Source organism: Caloenas nicobarica, chromosome 20 (assembly GCF_036013445.1).
Source record: "Caloenas nicobarica isolate bCalNic1 chromosome 20, bCalNic1.hap1, whole genome shotgun sequence".
In the NCBI taxonomy this organism is placed as follows: domain Eukaryota; kingdom Metazoa; phylum Chordata; class Aves; order Columbiformes; family Columbidae; genus Caloenas; species Caloenas nicobarica.
Genome location: NC_088264.1, coordinates 5123412 through 5146910, shown reverse-complemented (window position 1 = coordinate 5146910; position 23499 = coordinate 5123412). Strand labels below are relative to the sequence as shown.

General features: G+C 47.3%; 2 protein-coding genes across 3 annotated transcripts; one reads left to right on the top strand and one right to left on the bottom strand.

Annotated features, from left to right (window-relative positions):
* Positions 1-256: 256 nt before the first annotated feature.
* LOC135996877 (torsin-1A-interacting protein 1-like) lies at positions 257-12031 on the bottom strand. Its single transcript, XM_065649160.1, has 6 exons — positions 11492-12031; positions 11112-11180; positions 7283-7402; positions 5922-5978; positions 3266-3325; positions 257-2193 (listed from the first exon to the last, which is right to left on the bottom strand). The coding sequence occupies exons 1-6, from the start codon at positions 11826-11828 to the stop codon at positions 1391-1393; spliced, it is 1446 nt and encodes a 481-aa protein (XP_065505232.1). The 5' UTR covers positions 11829-12031; the 3' UTR covers positions 257-1390.
* A 3133-nt stretch (positions 12032-15164) lies between these two features.
* Positions 15165-23499, top strand: TOR1AIP2 (torsin 1A interacting protein 2). 2 transcript variants are annotated; one of them, XM_065649014.1, is made up of 6 exons: positions 15165-15316; positions 16304-16501; positions 18238-18510; positions 18653-19048; positions 19457-19555; positions 20419-23499. In XM_065649014.1, exons 2-6 carry the CDS (start codon positions 16468-16470, stop codon positions 21183-21185), a joined length of 1569 nt encoding a protein of 522 aa, XP_065505086.1. In that variant the 5' UTR covers positions 15165-15316; positions 16304-16467; the 3' UTR covers positions 21186-23499. The 2 variants fall into 2 exon arrangements, with proteins under 2 accessions (XP_065505086.1, XP_065505085.1); XM_065649013.1 differs by having other exon boundaries at positions 19457-19621.

Here is a 23499-nt window from a genome sequence, read left to right as displayed (position 1 = left end):
CCCAAACCTTTGCTTGCACAAAGAAGCCAAAAGATCCAGCACCTGAAGAGGTTTTCCTGGTTAAGAAGGACTTTTTGCAACAGGACAGCTCACGAGGCTTGTGAATAAAGGATGGGTCCAAGAGCCACTAACCTCTCAGCTGTTACAAGAAAACATCCTATTAATTTGAGAGCAGTCTTCACACGTTCCTCTGTACTCAATAAAACCAAATGCACACGGACCAGTAGTTCATGAGCATACACTAACAGCAATGATATGGAAGTGCTTCAATTTTCTTTATTTTTTACACAAAATAGAAACAGGTACACGTTTTTAGTCTGGTGCAAGGGATTCTCAGCATGGGGCATGCTAAAAAAATGTATTTTAAAAGCATGCATTGTAAATCTGTTCTTCACTAGAAGCTTATACAGCAAGCAGCAGGTTATATGCAGATACACAAAGAAATGTTATTTTTCTAGGATAGCAAGTTCCACAAATAAATTAATTCTCTTGATGCAAAAATAGTTATCTTATTTTAATAAGAACCTACATCTTCCTAAACTTTTGTTTGGAAAGGAGATTAACAGGTCTTTAGTACGCACATATGGCTGACATTTTATCATTTCCCCCAAAATTTTAAGACTTGCAGAACTTTGACAAAGAGCAGAGAGTTCCTGGAAGCAGCGAGGCAAAGAGGCGCTGAGGGATTACTTACCTGACGTCAGTACTACCAACGTCAAGCAATCCTTCATACCTCAGCTTTTGCCACTCTGCAGAACTGTTTGGGGCAGGCAAGAAGAAATTATTGCTGAAAGGTTCTCTGCAAGTTACAAATATTTTGAGCAATTTTGCCTTTTCTACAAGTCAGAGAGAGCTGACACCTATGTTGTGATCAGACAGTTCAAGGAAAAGTTTGTGCTTAAGACTCACCCATCACCTTACCATCATTTTCAGTTTATGTTCTTTCTTATGTTAGAAGAAAAGTAAGTAATTGTGGCAGATATAGGTGATGGTTTTGCACCCTATTACCTTGTCAAATGCATTACCAGCTTTATGCACCACCAGAAAAGGATCCTCATAGCAAAGCCAATAATGCACCAAGGCAGCTCTAGGAGCAGATGAGTGGTTCTGCACTAGTGGGCACTTACTTCCAGCTCCAGGACGCCAAGTGCGAATAAGTCACTGAACACAACTTACCAACCACCAGCAAGTTCCTTGCTTACATTCTGCAGCTGATTTAGAGAAGTCACGGTTACTTTAGCAGAAACAACCCTGCCAGCTGGTAGAATTTTTTTGCACAGAAAGGGCTGTTTGCTGCCTGAGCTCAGCTGCCACAGAAGATCTTCCCTGTTCAGCCATCACAACATACATTTGCTGCCTTCTTCCTTTCCCCAGTCCTCTCCAATGATTTTTATCTGCACCCCTCCACAGGGAGGCCTTTTTCAGGCCAAACAGGCAACACAAGATGAGAAATACGGCTCCACAGTCCACTCAGCTTATCTGTGTCCATACTACTATAAGAACTAGGAACATCTGAACCGGTAAACTTCTCCCAGAGGAAATCCCGGACTTTCTCCTCAACTTCTTGCAAGGTGAGGCCCCTTCTCAGCGACTGCTCATCCAGGAGAACTGTCAACAGCAGAGCCACATCCTTAAATGCTGCGTTTTCATGGTCACAGTACTTGTAAAAGATTAAAGTGGAGCCTGCAGGCAGTAACTCAAACCGATGCACCACCGCTACCTTTTTGCCTTCTCTGAACCCAGAACTGAGCTCATTATCTACCTCCAGCTTGACAAAGTCACTATCCAATATGGCTTTGTCTGCCCCATTGATTTTGATTGTAGTAGCATTCTGGGAAAAGGCAAAAGCGTCGGCAATCTCATAACTTAGGCACCTCAGCGCTTTCTCAGCTTCTTGACCAGCGGTGAACAGTAAGATGGCTGGCTCCAAATGCACACGGGAAGCATTAAGGTGTTTCTCAAGGAGCACACGGGTTCTGTTCCACAGGTTAGGGTCCTGACTTTGGTAAGTATTTTTTAGTTTCTCCATCTGGACCCGAAACGCCTGTACAATTTGAGTATCTCTACTTGACAATGTTGAATCCAGAAGACTTGGCATTCCACTCCACAGGACATAAAGCAACAGGACAATAATTAACAGAACTAGTAACAAAGTCCAGCTCTTGTGAAATCCACTCTGTGATTCACCATCATCTGTAGAAAGGAGGAGCAAACAAGAAGAAAACCATGTTTTAAGAGGAATCAGAACTAAACAAGTGAGAAGAAAATAAGAGGAAACAGTACAATTCAATGAACTTGTCCCACTCTCAAGCTACTGGTACATAGTTGGAGAGCGTAAAGATGATGTTCAACAAAAAAACTACACACACACACAGAACCAATACACAAAACACAAACTTTTAACGTCTTCAGCAATTTAGTGAAGTGACAGCATTAAAAAGTGACTTTTTAGGCATTTCCAGATTGACTAAAAATTTGGACATTCTTCTGAAAGTTTATCAATACTCCACTCTATTGAATCAAATCCAAACTAAGAGCTTAAAATGGTTCTGGAAAAGGTTAAGCTTATTCCTACGTTTATGCTCTGCAGAAAAAGCCCTATACAAAACCTGGCATCACCAGGATGGTTTCTGTGGTGTTATTTCTCCTCCTTATCCCCATAAGGATAAAAATAGTTTCTACAGCATTATTTGCATTTCAAACATTATCAGAAAACATTTGTGGTCTTTGGATCAGTCAGCTTCCCAAAGAGTACACACAGTAAACACTGCACAGGAAGCATATAGAGTATCAGATACTTTGATTTGGTTTTGTATTTGAACAGTCAAATTAGCACTTGTTTGACCAATTGCAAGTATAAGGCTCAATTCTGTTCCCAGTAAAATTAGTGAGAAAAATATACAAACCTCTCTGGAAACAGGAAAGAACTGTACACCTCATGCTACCTTTTTATACCCTTTTATCAGGACAGCAACACAAAAACTGTTAAATAAGACCACCACTAGGCCTGCCTCAATTTTAATCTTGCAACAAATCTTTGTAAACATAAGAGATGGAAGACCTTAAATTCAGGTGGAAATGTTACCTATTATACAATACTCTTCCTTCCTTCGTGCTGAAAACACATGCACTAGCAAGCAAGTCAGCTGTTCTGACAAGGACCCTCAGTTTAACACCAGCTACCAGGAAATCTAATACTTGGACAGGCATGAAAATGGTTAAATGTACCACAAGCATGAAATAGAAGTGAAAGCAGAAGTCTTACTTTTGGCCAAAGGCTGTGACTTCTTCCCTATGCTGGGCTGGTCTCGAAATTTCCTTCTGCCTGTTAAGAGATTAAGAAAGGAACATGAGTAAAATACTAAGACAACAATTATAACCAATCTTCCAGCGGGGAATTTACCAGGGAGTTTAAATCACCAAACTGCAGTATTTTCATTGAAAAGCTGTTCTTAGTTTTGCTTTGACATACGAAATTCTACGAAGCTTACAGGAAGGTTAACAAAGCACCCTTGCATAACACCTTCTTGAAGTGAACGCAGTCTTGCTAAGCAGGAGGAAAGGGGATGCAGTGACTTCATCCCGGGTAGGGCTGTACCAAGTCTGGGGTCTTCTGGTCTTTTCTGCATCAATCATCTTCCTGTGCTCAGGCAAAGACCGTCTTGAACAAGGAAAATGACACATTAGCCTGAAAAGTCCCATTCAACTGTCAGACCAACTTTCCATCTACACTTTTTGCCAAATGTCGGTTCTTCAGCCATCTTGACAATCTTGCATAAAAAGCACAGGTCCCCAACCTATCGCAAATCACCCGCAAAGATTTTTAACTCTTGAAAAGTTACGCAAATAAAAATGGAGGCATTTCGAGTACAAGATGACAAAACGGCAGAGATTTAACAACCTGTTATTTTGTGCAGAAGGATCCCATGTCCCAATTAAGTTTCCTGATTTTGCTCATGAATTTAAGGGACAGAAAAACAGAGGCTAAATTAACATGCATATTAGAAAAATAACATTATGCAAGATATAAGTATCAAAAGCAAAGCGATATGTTAAAGCCATAGTCTCATGTCCCCTCTCCATCTAGCTTGGGTCAGAGGCTTGCTTCATCAGCAGTCAGTTTCTTGAGATAAATTGTGCTTTTAAAGCAAAATGCAAGCTTTCTTCTTCAAAATATACTTTTGGTCTATTTATTTAAATGGACTCAGACAGCAATTACAAGAGACATTATCCATAAAAGAGCATTATGAACAACTTTCCCAAGAGATCAGTATGAATATATACGGTGCAATTACTAGTCAGCCTATTTTCTGTATTTAGTCAGTTAATTAAAAAGACACAAGAATTTCTGGCTCCTTGTGAACTACAGCAACTGGTTCAAAGCTGAAGGGACTTTAATAATATATAACCAAATCAGGATACTGTCAATGCCGCTATTGAGAATAAATTGAACAAGCACGCCCTGCAGTAGTTATTTCAAGAACACTAAAATAAATTCTATAACCTTGTTTCTGTATGAATGTAACCGCAGAAGGTGCTAAAAGCAGCTCTGGTTTAAGCCAAAGCTTAACTGGCTTAATGAACTACTCCATTCTGTAATTTCAACCCCCTGCCCCGACAGGGCACAGGCACAGAGTTTGTAACTGGCTAAGCTTATATAAGTCTTCTAATAGTGAACAGACCAAAATCACCTAAATTCTGTAATATTTTACAATGTAGCCCTGTTTGCAGAGCCTAGGTTTCATATTCAGGAGACAGCTGCGATTCATACCCTAAAGGGAAAAAAAGAAAAACTAAAAAAATAATAGTAAAAACATAATTAAAAAAAAATCAATAAACAGTCTAAAACCAGATCCTATCCTACCTAAGAATCTTGTCTTATTTACAAGACAATTTGCATGAAGGCCAAGCAAATTATTTGTCTTTCCTAATTCGAAAGGCGTAACTTCTGCAGACACCTTCGAGCTTTCAGAGTTTCAAGTGATTTTCCAAAGTTCTTTGCCCAACACACAACTGGTCACTCCTGCAGCACCTATTACCCCTCTGGCACTGGAAAGAAGAAGTACAAGACAAGCCAGAACTCCCTGCATCGATTAATTTTTCAAAAACATTTTGTAGATGTGCAGCTACCACAAGACAAGCTTCTCTTCCGGAAGGCACCATGGTGCCACCAAACCTCAAACACCACCCCTCACATGTTCTCCAGACTGAATTCTGACTTACAAGACTTTGCTAATTTGTACGTGTTCAGGACAGAAACAAGCGCCAAGGCATTAAGAACAGAAGGCTACTAAGAATTAAGAACTTTTTTTCCCCCTCTCCTTTTAAGTACTCTTCCTAGAGGAAAAAAACCCAAAACAACTCCACAAAAGCAACCAATGATAAAAATCTGAAACACAAGGAATTGGTCAGTAGATGAACAGACTGGAGTTTTCCAGCAAAGAAAATTCTGCTCCTCTCCAGGAATATAAGACAACTAATTCAGTCATCGCAGGCCACTGTTACCCAGGGAAAGGCTAGAAAGGAAGGTGATGTGTACACGCTAATCTAACATTCACTGCTACCAAAAGGTGAAGGTTTTGTTCCGTTCCTCAGCTCACCAACACAACACCACTAGTACATGCTCTGCACTTACTGATTGTCTCATGAGTCAATTCCATTTCCTAACCCAGACAAAAAAATAATAAAAAAAGAAGTGGGTAGTTTTCTGTGGTCAGCAAGTTGAATAACCTCATAGAAGGGGCTCTTGCTCTGGAATGTGCTGCCTTCTCCAGCTGCCATTTGGATGTCCCCCCTGGGTCCCTTTCCACTTTCCCAGACAAAATGTCCCACAACAGAAAAAAAAAAATTCATAAAACAAAAGAATTCTGTACTTTTCACTTAATTACAGGGAAAGACTAGGTATCTATTGTTCAACTTACTCTGTAATGTAGTTGAGCGATGCTCTTGATTCTTCTCAAGGAAGTCAGCCTTTCTTTCTGAAACCAAAGCACAAATGAATAAACTTGGTTATCACATCAGAGGTCAGAATAAGACAGACAAGCCATACATGCTTTTAGCTCTTCCTATGAAATCTTCAAAGGTTGTTAGGGAAGGAGTATGTGCTGCAGTGTCAAACCAAGCCTGGGCCATACAACAGCCTCTCAGACTCCTCTGTAGATGGAGAAAGCTACTCTTATCTAACAGAAAGGACTTAATTTGGCCCTTCACCCTGCTCTTCCCAATGTGACACAAAATTATCCTTCCTGTTTTTTCTTTTAAAAAATAACAACACAATGATAAAATGGAAAGGATGGGGAATCAGCAGCATTAATGGATTGCTAAGGGACGGTACCAGACTCTTCATTTGTGAAACCAAAACTATTCAGCAGGAAGGAAAAACAAAAACAACCAGTGTAAAGCTACCACCATAACAATACAGTTATTGGACTGAGGGGACTCCAGCACACATGGGCACGTTCTTGGCTGCCTGAGCAGAATAACAGCCGGCTGACCCAGGCGTCTTCTTGTGCACATCCCAGCTACCTCCTTCGTGCCCATGTTTTCTCGGTCTGCGCTCACAACTGCTGTCAGTGCTCTCCCATGAACACTGTGATTAGAATTGTTACTGATCAAATGAATGCAAGCCCCTGCCTCACTCTCTGACTAGTTGCCAGCTCTCCTAAAAACCTCCCTCATCTAGTGTATCTATTTGGATGTATTCAAACCACCTGTAGTAACATAGCTACCTTCCGCTGGGCTAAAAAGTATCCCATATTTTCCTCCTCACCGAATTTCCCTATTGCTTCTGTAACGCACATAGAGAAAAATCTCTGAGCAGTGAACAGAAAAAGTGCTCCCTCACTTTGAAGTCACTTGGTATAGTCAGCTTCCCCCTGCTAAAGTCAAAAGCAACCCAGCTTTTTAGAAAAAGAACAGGTTTGTTTTGCCTGAAGCAATTAAAGATCCACTCTTATAACAGTTTCTGAAGCAGGTGTATTACTCATCTTTTTGTTTTGCTTTTCAAAAAACAGCTATGTATTTATCAAAATTTAAAACTGTGCTTTCTTGAACTTTAAGATTTTACATCCAAGCAGATAACTACGATCAGGTTTAATTTGACTCAAGTGCAGGAGTACACACTGAAAAATTAATAATTCTTTCATTAAACTTATTCATCCATTCAGATTTCAACTCAACGACTCCCCCTTTTATAACAGAACTGAAAAAATGTCATTTTAGCGCATTTCAACAATCATTTGTTACATCATGGAAAAGGTACTGATAAAATTAGCGTTGTTACCTTTTAATGGTGTATAAAGATTTGGTTGATGCCTTGCTGGTTCCTCGGGTTCATTACTGTCATAAGCCTTTGCTTTTTCCTTTATTGGGTTTTCTTGAAGAAAGGAAGTTGAAGAACTGCCTGTCAGGAGGCAAAAGAAGGAAAAAACCCCAAAAGTTTGGTAAAAGTGAAGTATCAGTTGTTCTCATAACATCACAAACCTGAAGGACCCAAGACAGTTTCAGAACATACATGACCTACATCAGTGACTTTCAAGTTGTGATCTTGCAAGAGTTACTTCCTTAAAATGTAACCAAAAGCAACTAAGATTTGAAAAGCTTACGGTAAATTTGAGTTCACTGCAAATCTAACTGTCTACACCATCACATGCCTTTTTTTTTAAATTTTTATGAGTCCTTGGCTTAAAAAGACTTGGAAAAAAAAAAAAAGCAGATATCAAGACACCAAATGCTAAAAGCCAAGATATGCCTTACGCTAAAGGGATTCAGTGTAAACTAGTAAATACACAAGAGAATTTTTCCCACAGCTTTGGGCCAAACTTACAAACAATAATTTTGCTGTCTTCCATAGCGTTATGGAGAAGGGAAAAGAGAAAGAAGCAAATATAGAACATAAGTCCCCTTTTTATGTAGCCCAAGCCATCAATTAGTTGGGTCTCTTTGTCTCATTAACCACAGAGGCAACCAAGGGCACCCATGCTCCTCACTTAATGCCCTCAGGTAGCCAAGAAGAATCTAAACCAACACCTGTAGATTGTCTGCCTAATTACACAGCCATTCAGATGCTGAAACCCAACTCCGTTAATGTTACTAACTAGAAAGGATAAAGCCCTGTGAGATGACAGGAGTCACAGAGCAAAGGTCAGGGCTGGAAAGTCGGTCAAAAGCAGAACATCAGGAGAAGAGGTTTGAAAGGATAAAGTGCAACCACATAGTTGCCTGGATTCAAAGAGGGGAAGTAAAAAAGTTCAGGTATGGACTTAAAGCAGTAGTACAGCCGTAGAACACAGACCATGGCACAGCAATCAAGCTGAAGGGCACAAGCAGAGGAAACAGCAAAGCGAAGAACACAATTAGTAAAACTTTTTCTCTGTAACATTCACACTGGGTCCTTTTATTCTTTTAACAGCACTGGGTTCTCCCAGGGTTTAATGTGTTTCTATAGTTCTTTTACCATACGTGTGAGGGCAACACACAGCTTGCCACCTAGTGTTTATTTAATTTTACTTCAAGAAAAGAAAACAGCCTTTTTCTAATATGTTCTGGTAGCTTTAGCACACCAGTATACGTGAAGCATACAAAGGAGGAAACAAACCAACACAACCCAAAACACAAACAAGAGAGAAAACTGTATTTTTAAAACTAAAATACTAAATCACAGATACAACAGTAAAGTATTTGCACATAACGGGTAGGATACTGTATTTTCAAAACCATCTTAAAAAGCTGTTTAATGACTGACTTCCCACCAAGCTAAGACTGAAGATGCTCACCACAGTACTAGATCTTCAGGAATGCCAAACAATATGCCCAGAATATTTCACTACATACCGAGATCTTGCAAGGAAAACCTCACTAGCAGTGGTGGCTCATAATCACAAGACCAGAAATATCTATGAATCTAGAGACTCGTGCAGTCTATAGACTATCAATCTATGGACTCATGCAGTCCATACTTTTTAATTCCTCCCTCCTTCTTTGCATCAATCAGTACTCTATGTCTCTCAAAGCATTCCTCCCTCCTTCTTTGCATCAATCAGTACTCTATGTCTCTCAAAGCATTCTTAAAAGTTGTTGTAAAAAGGAAAGCTGTAAAAATACACAACTGAATTCCTCACATGAAGGCAGCTTGTGAATTGGCACCTACTGTAACAGCAGGTATTGCCAACAAGAAGAGCATTAGTGCAAGCAGACACCACACGTGGTACCCCTGGCAGAAAAAGGTGAACTCTCCTTTTAATATATAAGTCCAGTCCAGACATGTCTGTCCTTCCCTTTCAAGGCCTTAAGCCTCTTATCCAAAGGATCATTCCTGCCTCTCAAGCAGCTAGTGAGGATTTCCCAATTCACCTCAGATCTGCCACCTATGGCACAGTCACCTGGTAAGAGAGCGCGATCTTCCTGTCCCCATTGTCACATGGCAGTTTAATCAAAGGGATTAGAAATCTGCGAGTTCATAAGCTACAGAGTTATCAACCAAAATATAAAGCCACTCCCTGCTTTAACATAGCAGAACATTTTCTTTTGTCTGGTACCTATCTATCCCTCTGGGTTCAATCTTTTTTAACGACAGAGATAAGGCTGCGACACGTTTGCTGCAATGTTCCACAGCAACTACACACAGTGCAAACTCGAATGCCAAAACTACCTCACACCTGCCTTGTACAGTCGTACACCGTACTTGCATATTTTAACAGAACTTCAACAGAGATTGCTTTAGTTCATTCACCTAGAAGATGTTTGATTCAAGGAAGGGTTTGTAGGCTTTTGAAAGCTTTTTAGCTCTAGAAGCAAGTTTCATAATCTATATTTAAAACCTCTAAGCAGAAGCCAGAAACCAGTTTCTCAAGTTGTGGTTTTGCTTCCATTTTGCTCGGGGAAGCAGGATAATTACATTCTTGTAAAAAACCGCTCTGCTTGTCCCGCTGCCTCTCAGACCCAGCATTACCCCTGGCCTGCCCTAAACTCTGCAGAAAACAAAATCCAGTATAGCTAGAGGTGAGAGGACTGCAAGGGGGGATAATACTCCTTCACTCCTGTATAAAGCATTAGGGTCTCTTAACATATTTTTATGTCTGTTGTGGCTATAATCAAATACCACTGTTAAGAGCTCAGGGAGGTGGTAGGAGGACATCTCTTCCCCCAACCTCATTTTTAGAGACTTCTCCATTAAGAAAAAAACTACTCAGCTGTACCTCCTAAAGCAGCCCAGCCACATTTAAAATCCTAAGCTTGTTAGTACCCTGTTAGCCATCATTTGCGAGTAACAGTTTCTCACAGATAAACCTTTGTCCTTTCCCAAAGAAATACTCATGACCTCTCTCTTCCTCCTTCCAGATTTGATTTTTTTTTCCCTACGCCTCTTGGAAATTCTGCTTCTGAAGCATAATATTGGCAGCCCTTTTTATGAGCAGTGCCACATAATTAGGGCCATGTACTGCAGCTGTAACAAGAACTTGGTGACAGCCCTCTCGCAAGAGCACAGATGAGAATGGAGAATAGTGTTAGGCTAGTCCAGCTCATCCGAGATTGCTACATACCAATAATGTACACAGTCCAACTCAAAATAGACCAACGGACTAAAAGGGAAGGAAATAGAGACAATTTGCTTGCAGTTTTGTGGTGGAATGACAGGCTAAAGCCTCGTGACATCTCTGGTGCTTCAGAGAAAGGACAAGCAAGCCCCAACCATGCACTCCATCATAAGCAATGCTGCTCTCTGTACAGTCTTACAGCAATCTATTTTTGCAGCTCAAAATACTTGATTTAAATTCAGCCTTTTAAAAACCAAGCAGTGTTAGTAAAACCTGTTACTCCCCATTTTAATGCCCTGACAAAATACTATTCCAATTGATGCACGAAGTAAAACAGTCACTAAGGGATTCAGTGTGCTCTATATGCACCAATGCTTTTGGAAGGCAGAGCCACACTCCCCATCTCTCACGTATGGAATAGAAACCCCAGCAGGATTTCCTCACCTGTACACCAGAACCACGATAAAACCTGCAAAAAGAGCTAAACCCAAATAAACTCCATTTCCTCAGGTTTTGCACATCTCAACACCTTTGCAAGCAGCGTGCACAGTAACCTGTCTCCAAGACGAAACCTACCTGCTGATCTATGAGCTTTGATAGGGGGTCGAGTCAAGGAGTCTAGATTCCCGAACTGATGCTCGTCGCCTAAAATGAGAAACCGGTGGATGTTGTGGCAAGACCGGGCAGCTCCTCTCAAGCCCACCTACCGAAAGCCATCCAGGAGCAGCAAACACCCTTTTCACACCCCCTGCACCACCAGTGTTTCCAGCGTGGCTGTCCGGGAGGGCACCGGCCCCTCAGCCCCCTCTCGACACCCCCCGGGCCGCCCCCGCCTCCCGCGCCGCGGGGAAGGACCGACCGAGCCCGCCCGCCCGCCCCACTTCGCGCCGCCCCACCGCGCCCTCAACCGCGGGATCCACCGCGGGGCGCTGTGCGCGCCCGCCCGCGCCGCTCACCCTCCAGCGCCTCTCCGGGCCCGGGCCCGGCCTCCACCTCCGCCTCGGCCTCCTCCGCCTGCGCCGCCGCCAACCGGGGGCTCTTCCGCCTGCACTTCAGCTCGGTGCCGCCCGGCGGAGCCTGCCCGTCGCTGCCCCCCACCATCCCGTCCGCTCCGCGCCGCGCGGGGCCCAAGCTGCCGCCTTCCCGCGGCGGGGGCGGCTCCGCGAACCTCACTTCCCGCCGCCCGAGCCGCGGGGCGGACCCGGCGCCCGCCGCTTCCGGCGCGTCATCGCCCGGCGCCTGCGCGCGGTTGGGGCGGCGCGGCGTCACGTGGAACGGCGGGCGGCTCGCCATGGCGGAGGGAGGGGGGCCGCGCCGCCTCCCGCCGCGAAAAGGCCCGGGGAGCGCCGGGGCTGCCGTCCAGTGAAAAAAAAGCCGGAGTGCCCGGCCCGCCGCGCCACCCCCGGGGCCTCCCCCAGCCCGCCGGGGCCCCGTGGGGGCGGCACCTGAGGGGAGGCCGAGCGGTCCGGGCGGGCCTGGGCCCGCTGCCGCGCTCGGGCAGGCCGCGGCCGGGGCAGGGCGGGGGCGCCGGCCGGTTGCGCTGCCCACAGCTGAGGGGCCGAGGCGCGGCCGGGGCCGGCGGGGCGCGGGTGACCCGTGGGGAGGTCCCGGGCGACCCGTGGGGAGGTCCCGGGCGCGGCCTCCGTGACACAGCGGGATGGGCTGGGGCCCGGGGCGGGGTGAAACTTAAACCGTGTGTGTGTCTGGCGTCCCGCTCTGCCGACAGGCGACAGACATGGAATAGTTTGGGTTGAAGGGACTTTCAAAGCTCCCCCAGTGCCCCCCCTGCCACGAGCATGGACATCTGCACCAGCTCAGGTTGCTCAGAGCCCCGTCCAGCCCGGCCTGGGATGTCTCCAGGGATGGTTCATCCACCACCCTGTAACATGCTCTGTAACCACTGCACAGATGCTCACCAGGGGAGGGAACAGTTCAGGAACAGTTTGGACACAAGTTGCTAAGCAAGCAGGTGCCCTGTTACAAATTCATAAAGATTTACTACATACGAAAAAAGACAGGATTCAGGAAGGTGATGCTGACACCTGTAATAAACGTGAAGGCCATTATCTTACCCTACAATGCTCCCAAACACACGTGTTCATGTTTGTGATGTTATTTGTTTTGTGGGGTTGTAAACAAGGTAGGTGTGAACTGCCCCTGGACTCAAACAAGAAGGGTGGGCGAGGAAAGTGCCGTTCAGTCTTCCCTTCTGCAACTGTCTTGTCTGTACATATTTTTCAAAATAAAAAAACATTGTACAGCTCTACTAGCACACCATAAATGTTCCAGTTTCATCCAGAAGCAAGCGCGTATTTGTCAGATAACTTACACATAACTCCTGTACCAGCAACAGAGTAAATCCCGCCATTCTTTTCAGATGTAAAAGCAGAACACAGACATTGAGCAATGTTTCTAAAGCAAAAATAAAAGAGGATGTAATAAGGAGGTTGCGAAGTACAGCTGAACTGTTTGTGCAGTTCAAATCAGGTAGAAAGAGACCTGCTGGTGACTGGCTTATGATTGCTGACCCCAGCTACGAGCAGTATGGCTTTCTTCACAAGTTTCCAAAGAAAGCTACTAAATGGTTACTTTATGTAAATATTGACATAGCCTGTCCTTTGTAATTCACCTGCTCACTCCCGATCCTTCTGCAGATTGAGAGAAAATGTTATTCCTATTTAAATAAACCCCTCCCTCAAACATGAGTTAAAAGACCGGATTCATTAAGTTACGATTCTATTAATACATCCCAGCTCGTATTCCATGACTTTGTGAATGCCGACAGCAGAAAAGCAACATTAGACAATGCTAACATGCTTTTTTGTGACGGTTTTGTGGTGGTGGGTGACTTCGTGTCCTAGACCGAGGAGTTAATTCTCCTATCTGGCTGCTGTTCAGTAATTGGGTGTTCTCAGCCGGCACAGACTGAAGCTACCCCCCGATTTTGTCACACACTTGCCGAGCTGGGGTTCCACCGCCAGTTTCACAACATTTGTCGCTCTGCAGACGCTCCCGATCGCCTCCTGTGCTGAAGTGACTGCCTGGCTGGTTGTAGGGACAGAAGGATGTAAAATACTTTAATTTTCAGGAAGCCCTTGATACCCTCAGCTGCTGCCCGCGTTGGCAACCTCGGCTGTCCCTTATGTCTAGAAGCAGATCAGGTCACACGTGCTCTTGGCCACGAGCAGGGTCCTCAGGGACATCTTGCTCTCCATAGATCAGCTGCTCCTTTTCCTTCCTGCTTTGCCGTTCCTCCGGTTTTGCAGCCTCCGCTGCATCCAGTGTGAGCTTGGCCAGGATAAAAGAATGTGCTGAATCAGCCAGGGAGGGAGGTGGACCTTGTCCCCTCCTGGCCACCAGCCGGGTGGCTCTGCGGGTCACGGAGGAACCCGCTGCCTCTCTGCGCTGCGGGAGAGCAGGTGGGATCCTGCCGTCGCTCCCTGCGCTGTGCCCGCGCACCCCTCATGCCTCCTCACCTTCCTGATACGACCAGCAGCAGTAAATCTTTCGCACGTGATACTCACCAACGTACACGTGTGTCTCGTAACTGAGCGGTTACAATACGGCCAGGGGATGGACACACAGATGGCCGTAGGGCAGGGTCAGCTCATGGAGGCCGGGAGAGAGACAGAGGCCCGTCCTGCCCAGGGGGCCGCACACTGCATTTCAGCTTTAGCATCCCATTTGAAACCAACCTCTTACCTGTTTCACAAGTGTCTCAAGCCCCGGTATTGAGGGATCTGGTCAACAACAGCTGCCCACCAGTCAGATCCCCCCTCCAGCCTTCTGCTCTCCAAATCGAGGAGTCCCAGGCATTTAGTCTCTATTCCCTCCAAGCACGGTTCCAGTTGCCTGTCCCTGTGCTTCGTCTCAGCTGTTTGCCACTGGGCTCCTCCAGGATGTTTGTGAAAAGGCTGCGAGCTGAATTTGAGGGGGGTTGCAGTCTCTGCACTGCTTATGTGTTTCCCCTGGCATGCCCCGCTCCATGCTGCTGCTTCCCATTAAATGTGTCCTGGAGCAGGAGGGGATTCAACCACATCTGTCCCCTTCATGGGCGCAGCAAGGCATAGCATCATTTTTTAGAAAAGCATTGCCCAAATGAGGCCAGGAGCAGCTACACACCCTCTCTCTGACCTTCCCCCATTGCAGTCTCTGGACCAGGCTGGAAGGGGAGCGCTGGGGGGCTCTCCATCCTTCGCCCTCCAGGTTGGTGCTAAACACACCCCATTTCCCAGCCTGCAGCTCCCAGACATTTCCAGAATCTGAGGTTTGCCAGCTACATGTCCGGGTTGTTTTTCTTGTGGTACATCTGATCTACATAAAAATCAACTCTCAAAATAGTTCCCTCCTCGCTGCAATTTAGTTGTTTAAATCCGCGACACCATTACTTAATGCAGAAAGAAGCCAGTCACCCAGTCTGCCTGAAGCAAAGCCTGCACTGACCACAGAGTTTCAGAAATACAGCCAAAAAAGTAGTTATCATTCCCTGGGCGCCCTCGAGAACAGCTGTTGTTTACCGGGGAGCAGCCGTCCGCTTTCGGCGAGAACGAGGGAAGGAAAACTACACCTCCCAGCAGCCTGCCGGAGCCCGTGCAAGGGCAGAGTTCACTGTCACGTTGACAGCGCAGGATTCGGGGTGCTCGTTGGGGCCACGGGCTGTCCTGCCACCGGCCAAAGGGCCTCTGGGAAGGGCGAGCGGAGGGGCCAGCACTGGCCTCCTCTTGCCACCCACCCCCCGCTTCACTTCGCTGCCTCGACCGGCTCCAAACCTCCAAGCCTGGGTAAGCGTCCGACTCCACAAAAAGCCACTTTTGTTCCTCTGACTTCCTTCTCCTGCCCGAGCGTCACCAGCGGGAACGGCACAGGGAGGGGAGGGATGAGAGCCGGGCGGCAGCGAGCAGCAATTATACCCCAAACACACCTCCAAATCTTGTATTTAGCAAAAAAACTCAGCTGTAGAGACAGTGCGAGGGGGGGAAGGTGCCCCCGCGATGCTCAGAGAGCTGCTGAGAAGGCTGGGCTTGAGGTTTTTGTGCAGAAATCTGCAAAAACCGATCTCCAGCAGGGAAAGTTTCTCGGGAGTTTCCCGTGCTGGCAGTTCTCCAGGAGCTGGTGTTGTGCTTGAGGAAACCATCAACTTTCTCAGGTCACACCAGTGAGCGTGGCTCCGTCTGGTCCCAAAATGCTTTGGTGGGGGAGGTAGAAAATTATCGCTCTGGGGGTCTGGGGGAGTCAGGCTGCAGCTGCAGGTTCACGACCCCCGGCCAAGGCTCTGCTGGGTCCCCTCGGATGGGTGCGAGGTGGGGTGGTGGTGACACTGCTGCACAAGGGCTGGGTGACCCTTCTGCCCGCGGCTTCGCCTTCCAGCGCCGCCATCACCTGCTCTGACATGCCAGAGGCAGGACGGTAAGGTGGAGCAGGCTCGTCGCTCTGTGCCGACCTGCCTGTGAGATACCGGGTGCCCTAAAGCATGGGGGGCAGCCCGCTGAGCCCCAGACTCCTGGCTGGCCATCTGGGACCACGGCCAAGTTCATCTGGATGAGAAACCAGTGCCTCACCCCCCCGCAGCTTGTCCCAAGACAACTGTGGTTTGCGTTAGCCCTTGGACTGCTTGTAGCCTGCTGGGAAGCAAAATATCTAATAGCCCTTGGGCTGAAAGTTCACGGTTATCGGTGACATCCTTCCATTTTCACAGCAGCTTAGTAAGCAAGGAAGGAGGAGCCTCCTTCTCCGCCATGAATCACTCCTCCTGTGTTTCTGCTTATCAGGTTCAGGGGCATTTAATCACAATTTGCAAGGCCAAGACGGCATGGTGTCTGTGAGGGGGACTGGTCAGCCGCTTGAGCAGCAGCAGGGAGGTACATCTCCTTATGACCGAAGGAGAAAGTGAAACCAAACTGTGCAGAAGCCAGAGCATCAGGGGAGAAAGAAGATGGCAGAGAATCCAAGTGTGGATCTGTCTGGAGGTAAGTGAATCCTATGCTTACTTTATCTACTAAGAAAATTCCTTTGCAAGAAGATTTCAACAGTGACATTGGAAACCTAAGCAAAAGAAAAATAATAATAATTTTAAAATCCCCTCTTCTACAGGCCAAGAAAAGCAAGTTGCTATCTTTTTTTGAGGGGTGAAATATTAACAAGTTATTTTCGGTTTTGGAGTCCCGCCTGCAGCAAGGTTTACACTTTGTGTCCAGGATGGCAGCACAAGGAAGGCTAAAGATGGAGCTCCAGCCTGGGAGAGCTTTCTTCCCCGCATCCCAGTGCTTCCTGTCTACAGATGCTTAAATAATAACCCAGTTTTCCACCACCTATGGATAGAAAACCTCTGGAGGAGGCAGGGCAAGGAGTACCGTTTGTGCCCAGCCTGAATAGCAGGATACCTCCAGGTTCCTCATAGTTCAGTTTCTACCAGGTACTTAGGTTCTCTGGGTGCCTTGTTATGACTGCTACAGTGAGTATTTCAGTGATACCGTGCTGTTATAACCAGCTCAGATCTGTCCTAGGCACTCAGAAGCGTTCCCATAATAATCAGCAACAAGGAATGTAAAAATCATGCTCCAAAGGACAAGCATGTTCTGGCACGTGACAAGAGCAGCTTCTTCTCTGTTTTCAAATTAATAGGGAGTTTCCTGCAGCTTTTATCAGTCTCTATTCTAATGTTAGCATAATGTTTTCTGTAACTGTAGTGCTTGATTATTCATAAGCAAGTGTTCACAAATAGCGCCTGAAATTTCAGCAACACTGTTTGGTTTTGTAAGATTCAGAACATGTTGCAAATGCTTATGCTCATCCTCAGAATTTCTCTATTGAATTATGCTCCAGTGTTTGCTTTTAATTACACGTTGCCATAGCTCTTTGGGAGAGCAGCTCCAGCACAGGAGCAGAGAAGGAGCACAAGCAGAGCTAACCTTCACATTCAGACAGATGTCTGAAATGCGTTGGCATAACTATTCTGGCCAGTACCGAACAACAGCCTTAGAAATGCTTCAAATCCATCACCTTAATTGACCAGCCTAGCAAAACTCACTGTCTGTGAAGGATGCGGTAACATATCCTGCCACTTAATGAAGGAATTGCCTGCCCACCCCACATGGGACAGCGTGGGACATCGACTGGAACAGAGTTAACTTCCCTCATAGCAGCCTGTACGGTGCTGTTAAGATTTGTGGGTTAAAAGAAAAACAAAAACAAACCCCCCAAAACTGTTGATAACACAGCAGTGTTTTGGCTGTTGCTGAACAGTGCTGGCACAGCATCAAGGCTTTCTCTTCTTCCCCTCTCTCCTCCTGCCAAGCAGATAAGAAGATTGGGCAGGAACCCAAGGTGGGCAAAGGGATATTCCGTACAGTAAAACATCAAGCTCAGCAACAAAAAATGGGGTACAGGGAGAAAGGGAGAGGGGCTTGGCTTCCAAGGTGGCCATCACTCAGAGACTGGCCTGGCATCAGTCTGCTTGTGGGAGGTGGTGAGCGATGGCCTTTGCAGCGCTTGTGATCTCCCCCCCTTTCCTTCACCTATTCAGCTGTCTTGATCTCGACCCATGAATTTTCACACTTTCAGTCACCCTATTCTCTCCCCCATCTCACTGAGGACAGATGTTTCTGAAATGCAAGAAGTGGGAGTTTTACAGGGTGGGGGGAAAGCACTGGGTGTTCTTGAATCCTGTATGGCCAGCTGAGCTCGTGCACTCTGATCCCACCAGCCGGGCCAGCCCAAGATAAGGTGGAGGGCGCAGCAGAGCATCCTGAGCACCAAGTGACAAGCAGGTGTCCTGAGACCTCCTGCAAACCAGAGGAGGACTCTTTGGTGAGTAAATCACCAACTGCTGATGGAGGAGAGACGACGCTGTCAAATTTAACCAGCCCCACAGTAGAGGAGCAGGTTAACCAGGAAACTGAAGTATCACTGGAAGAATCTGGGAAGACAAGAGATGGCATCTCAGAAAGATCCCAGGAAGAAGATGACTTGGATGAAGGTGAGTCTCTCCCCATCCCTGTGTACAGCATTTCCAAAATGATGACAACTTGGCCTCTGCTTAGAGGAGGCAGAGCAGGAGGAAGAGTTGCTGGTTCTTGTGCTGAGACTAAGTGTAGGTCTGTGAATTTTGTTCCCCACAGCCAAGCTGGCCCATGATAAAATGGACAGTGAAGGAGACAGCCCTGTCCACCAGGAAACACAGGAGGACCAGGACACAAGCAGGGAACGTGATGAAATGGACAGTGAAGGAGACAGCCCTGTCCACCAGGAAACACAGGAGGACCAGGACACAAGCAGGGAACGTGAAAGCTCCTACACAGCGGAGGAAGATGCTTCATCAAGAAGTGAGTCACTGAGCTCTGACAGTAAAGTGACACATCGCGATGTAACTGCCACAGAAGATGCCACCAAGGACCTCCTGGCAGAGCAGAGCAGCAGTGACCCTCTCCTGGCTCGGGAGCCAGAAGAGCACACAGAGCAAGAAACACCGGAGAGCAGATCCCAAGGCACCTTAAGGAACAGATATGGGACCAGAGGTGAGCTGGTGGCTGCACAACGCTGCTCCTCCACCACGTACATCCCTACAGTCGCCATAGGCATTAGAAACATGGTCTGGTGAGATCTCTAGTGCCTGTTGTCACCTTTCTAGACCAGACCAGGAAAGAAGGTGAAAGGAATTAATTGGCTTCCCTCTTTCTCTCTCCGTTGGCTGCTGTCCTGCTTTGAGAGGCAGGAAACCACACTGCAGTCTGCATCACCTTTCTCCTTCCCCTGCCCAAACAGCAGAGAGAGCCCAGACTCAAAGCAGTATTAACCTAAAGCCATATTTGCTTCTAAATCTTTCGCTCAGCTGGGAGCTCCTGGCAGCTCTGTTGCTTTTCTTATTACAGCCCAATTTCCCTGTTCCCTAAAAGTGAGTGACACATTTCTTTCTCTTACTGTAGGGTACACAGCCCCAAAGCCAGAGGCTCAGCCCTGCTTGCAGAACGTCACCACCCAGAACACAGACCAGGAGAAGGCCAAAAAGCCCCTGTTCTGGACAGGTGAGGAAAAGAAGCTTCCCCCGCCTGGTACTCATCGACCAGAAGGCACTGATCCTCTGGGAACAAGTAATGAAGCACATTTAATTCTTCTTCTCTCCCAGGACCTTTCACAGTCTTTCTGAGGGCTTAAGGGAAAAAAACATCCCCTTAAAAATAAGCCGAGTTTCAGCATGTGGTAGCAGCTTTCCCTCCAGCTCCCCAGCCTCAAAAGCAGGCGCAGCATGTTCAGCGTGACAGGAGCTCCCTGGCGCGTCCTGGGAGGTTGGGGCTCCTCTGCTGATGTCCCCCATCCCAGTCTCCCTGTGTGTCAGGTTGTCCCAAGCTGATCTGCACCACATGTTTCTCCTGGTAGAAAGAGACCCTGCTTTGCCATGGAGAGGGATGCAAATTGTTTCTGGACCTTGCTGTCCTCTTTTTCTGGGCAGGAGCACGGTAGCTTTTGTTCACCCAGCACAGCTGGGCAGCGAACACAACACTTCAGCTGGGTCAGACACCTGACCAAATGGCCACAAACATTAAAGAGAAGAGAGGAGGGGGAAAGAGAAGAAAGCTTGTGGCCAGCTGCAATTTCCTCAGGAGATTTTGCACTGTGACGACACAGCTGTAGCCTTGTCTCCATCTCTGGAGCTGTAGCCCCCCCAGCTGGTGTGTAGGAGCATGGGTCCCACAACATCTGGCAAAGCAGCCTCCTCACTTTTCGTGGGCCCCCAGAGAACATCCCAACCTTAACCACTCTCCTAACGCTGGGAATTGAAGGTCTGAGAGGGGAAAAAGAACCCTTGTAGCTACTTTCCAGCATATCACCGCTGGTCACTTGGGACTGACTTCTGTTCCCCTTCTTGGGTCTCTCCTCTGTTGAACAGGGCTCATCATCGTGAGCGTCATATTGTTCAGCTACTGCGTAGTCTGCTTTATCAGCCCGTCCGCCGAGTCCCAGCCCGCGCCCAGGAACCCCGCGGTGGAAGCGTTCCTGTCCCAGTTCGACCAGCTGCAGGACAGGTTTCCAGGGCAGAGTCCCCACCTGTGGCACCGCGGGCGCAAGTTCCTGCAGAAGCACCTCAACACGTCCCACCACACGCAGCCGGCCATCGTCATCTTCACGGCCGCCCGCAAGGGAGAGCGGACTTTGCGATGCCTCAGCACGCACGTGGCCAACACCTACTCGGCCGCCCTGCGTGCCGGCACCGTCCAGATCGATGGCACGGATAAATCCAGGCTCCAGAGCGACCATGCCAAGCTGGAGGTGGACTCAGAGCTGAGCTCAGCTTTCGAGGCGGGGGACCGTGCTGCGGTGATACACCGCTTCGAGTTGCTGCCAGCGGGGGCCACCCTCATCTTCTACAAATACTGCGACCACGAAAGTGCTGCTTTCAAGGATGTAGCTCTGCTGCTGACAGTGCTGCTGGAGGACGAGACCCTGGAGACCCACATCAGCCTCCCGCAGGTGGAAGAGAAGGTCCGCGACTTCCTCCGGGCCAAGTTCACCAACATCAGCACCCCCAGCTCCTACGACCGCATGGACTCCGACAAGATGAGTGGGCTGTGGAGCCGCATCTCCCACCTGGTCCTGCCCATTCACCCGGTGCAGACCATCGAGGAGGAGGGCTGCCACATCCACACCAAACCCTAGGGACAAAGCCTGACGGAGCCCCAGGAAGGGTTGGAAAGTGTCCTGGCTGACTCCAGTGCAGGTGAAGGCACAACCAGTGCTATTAATATTTCTCTTCAATTTGTTTTACCAAACCTTCCTGGGAAGAGTTTGGCAGGTACAAGGTGATCCAGGCCATTTGGCCAGCTGAGTCCTGGAGGTGATAAATCACACGCTTCCTGCTGGCAGATGGGAAGAGTGGATATTTTAGTCTGCTACTTGCACAGGAGAGCATCACTGTGTGGGGAGACAAGAGGGAAAACAGGACCTTGCAGGTAGTGTTCCTATCAGGAAATACACAAATACCATACACAACTGTTACACCAGAAAGATAGTTCAGTTCAGTAGCTCTTCCATTTCTCGCTGCCCCTCAGTTTGCTAAAATCATGTACATCAGTCTCAATGTGTAACTAGAAGGTTTCTCTCTCTTTGCAGAGAGCCGCTGGAACACAGGAAGGTCAAATTCCCCAAAGCCCAACATTTTGAAGGCATGCTTTGGAAAGAAAACCAGTTTGCTAGTCCAGGGTTTGAGCGGTCAGTCCTGATAGAGTCCCACTTGCACAGACTGACTGACACCCAGCAAAACCCAGATCCTAAATATATAATAGGATGTTCAAACAAACCTGCAATTCAGAAATCCCCTAAACATCAATTACAAGAAATTTCAGCTTGTCAGCACTTAAACGCTGTGCAAAAGGGGGGATCCCACATGCCAGAGAACAAGCTTCAAAACCAGAGAGCAGTGAAACAGAAACCACTTCGCTGTCACTCGGATAGTGTGAAGCCTCAAGGGATTGCACAGATAAAAGAATGAGTAATACGGTTTAACTTAATGCTACCTCTTAAAAAAACAGTCCACTCCTGATCCCTTTGCCACCAAAATGCTACAATGACCTCTTTGGTCTGATGCATCAGCTCTGGTCTCACACAGCAGATTGGTCTTCACCTGGATCTCTGATCCACGCATAGGGCAGGGAGCTAGCTTATTGCCTCCTCCTAGCTACCTTTTATTGATGAATGTAGATGTTAATATTGATATTTATTTCAAACCATGTAGGGCAGCACACTGGGTCCTTGCCCTCCAAAAGCACATTTGCTTCCCTGCCAGGCATCTGCTAAAAAAACTAGGAGCAGAGCTGGGATTAGGCAGGAAAGACAATCTCTAGTGTTAACACTAAAAATCCTCAATGAAGCAGGTTGGTTTCCTACTGTGCCTCCTCTTCTGCATCCCAGGAAGATGAATTTGAATCCTGGAAACTCTGTGGTGCCCCTGCACACTGTGTTTCTGCAGAAGCTCTGGGGTAGAGCAGCCAACTCAGGGAACACCTGGGGGGCAGGTGATGGTTACAGCATTTATAATAAATAACCCAAAAATCAGCCCCAGGTGTCAACCTTGTGCCTAACCTGCCTGAGAAGGAGCAGCTGTATGAGAGCATGGCTTATTTCCATGTGAGCAGCACAGACTGGGGCCTTGCAGAGCTGGGCTTTGTGTCTGAACAAGACGCGAATCAAGAACACTACGACGTTTTTACAAGCATCGCATCCGAGTGCTCCTTATGCCAGCGGGACCCTGGTGTCGGCCAAGTCTCCTGCCAATGGTGCCTTGTTGCTCTGCCCCACCGATGGCTCTGCGGGGGCACAGCCATGCACCCCAAAACCACAGCCCGTTTCCTCCTGCCACGTGCCTTGACCTGTCTCAGGAGATTTGTAGCCATCAACCTGGAGGAGGGGACAACACAAAGGAAGAGGAGGGGGCTATTTGTCCAAGCTGGAACCAAAGAACAGACTTTTTAGTTGGTTGGAGACATGAAGACAAGACTACAGGGGTTTTAACCATGACAGACACTGGGCTAGGTGTGAGAATTACCTGCTGGAGCCCAACATCAGCAGAGCAACCCGGGACATGGTTTTGTATGAGACACGAGTTGCTTCCTCCTCTCCCTCCTTTTTATTGCTATGCACTACTTTGGTAACAGAAAACGCTGTTTTCACTCTGCATGGTTCAGTATGGGCGTTGATGTCAGAACCGGCAAAGCATTAATTATGTTATGTCAATATCTTGAAGGAAATCTGTATTTTAACATTATCTCGCTCTCTGTTTTATGTACTGTGTTTGTAACGCGTAGCCAAGGTTTGCACAGGCGACTTCATGCTGCTTGGGCACATCACTGTAAGCGTCACCCACCCCAGCTCTTCTAATACACAGATAATTCTATGACCTTATAAAGACAGAATTTCTGCTAGCTTCTGAAACAAGGCTTCTATTTAAAAATAAATAATGAGATTGTGAAAGAAA

Coding starts and splice junctions, on each gene's coding strand:
- TOR1AIP2 (XM_065649013.1), top strand. CDS start 16,468: ATGGCAGAGAATCCAAGTGTGGATCTGTCTGGAG. Junction 18,511..18,652: donor AGAAGATGACTTGGATGAAG/GTGAGTCTCTCC, acceptor TGTTCCCCACAG/CCAAGCTGGCCCATGATAAA. Junction 19,049..19,456: donor GAACAGATATGGGACCAGAG/GTGAGCTGGTGG, acceptor CTCTTACTGTAG/GGTACACAGCCCCAAAGCCA.
- LOC135996877 (XM_065649160.1), bottom strand. CDS start 11,828: ATGGCGAGCCGCCCGCCGTTCCACGTGACGCCGCGCCGCCCCAACCGC. Junction 7,403..11,111: donor CAAAGCTCATAGATCAGCAG/GTAGGTTTCGTC, acceptor GCCTCCTGACAG/GCAGTTCTTCAACTTCCTTT. Junction 2,194..3,265: donor GTCACAGCCTTTGGCCAAAA/GTAAGACTTCTG, acceptor TCCTTTCTACAG/ATGATGGTGAATCACAGAGT.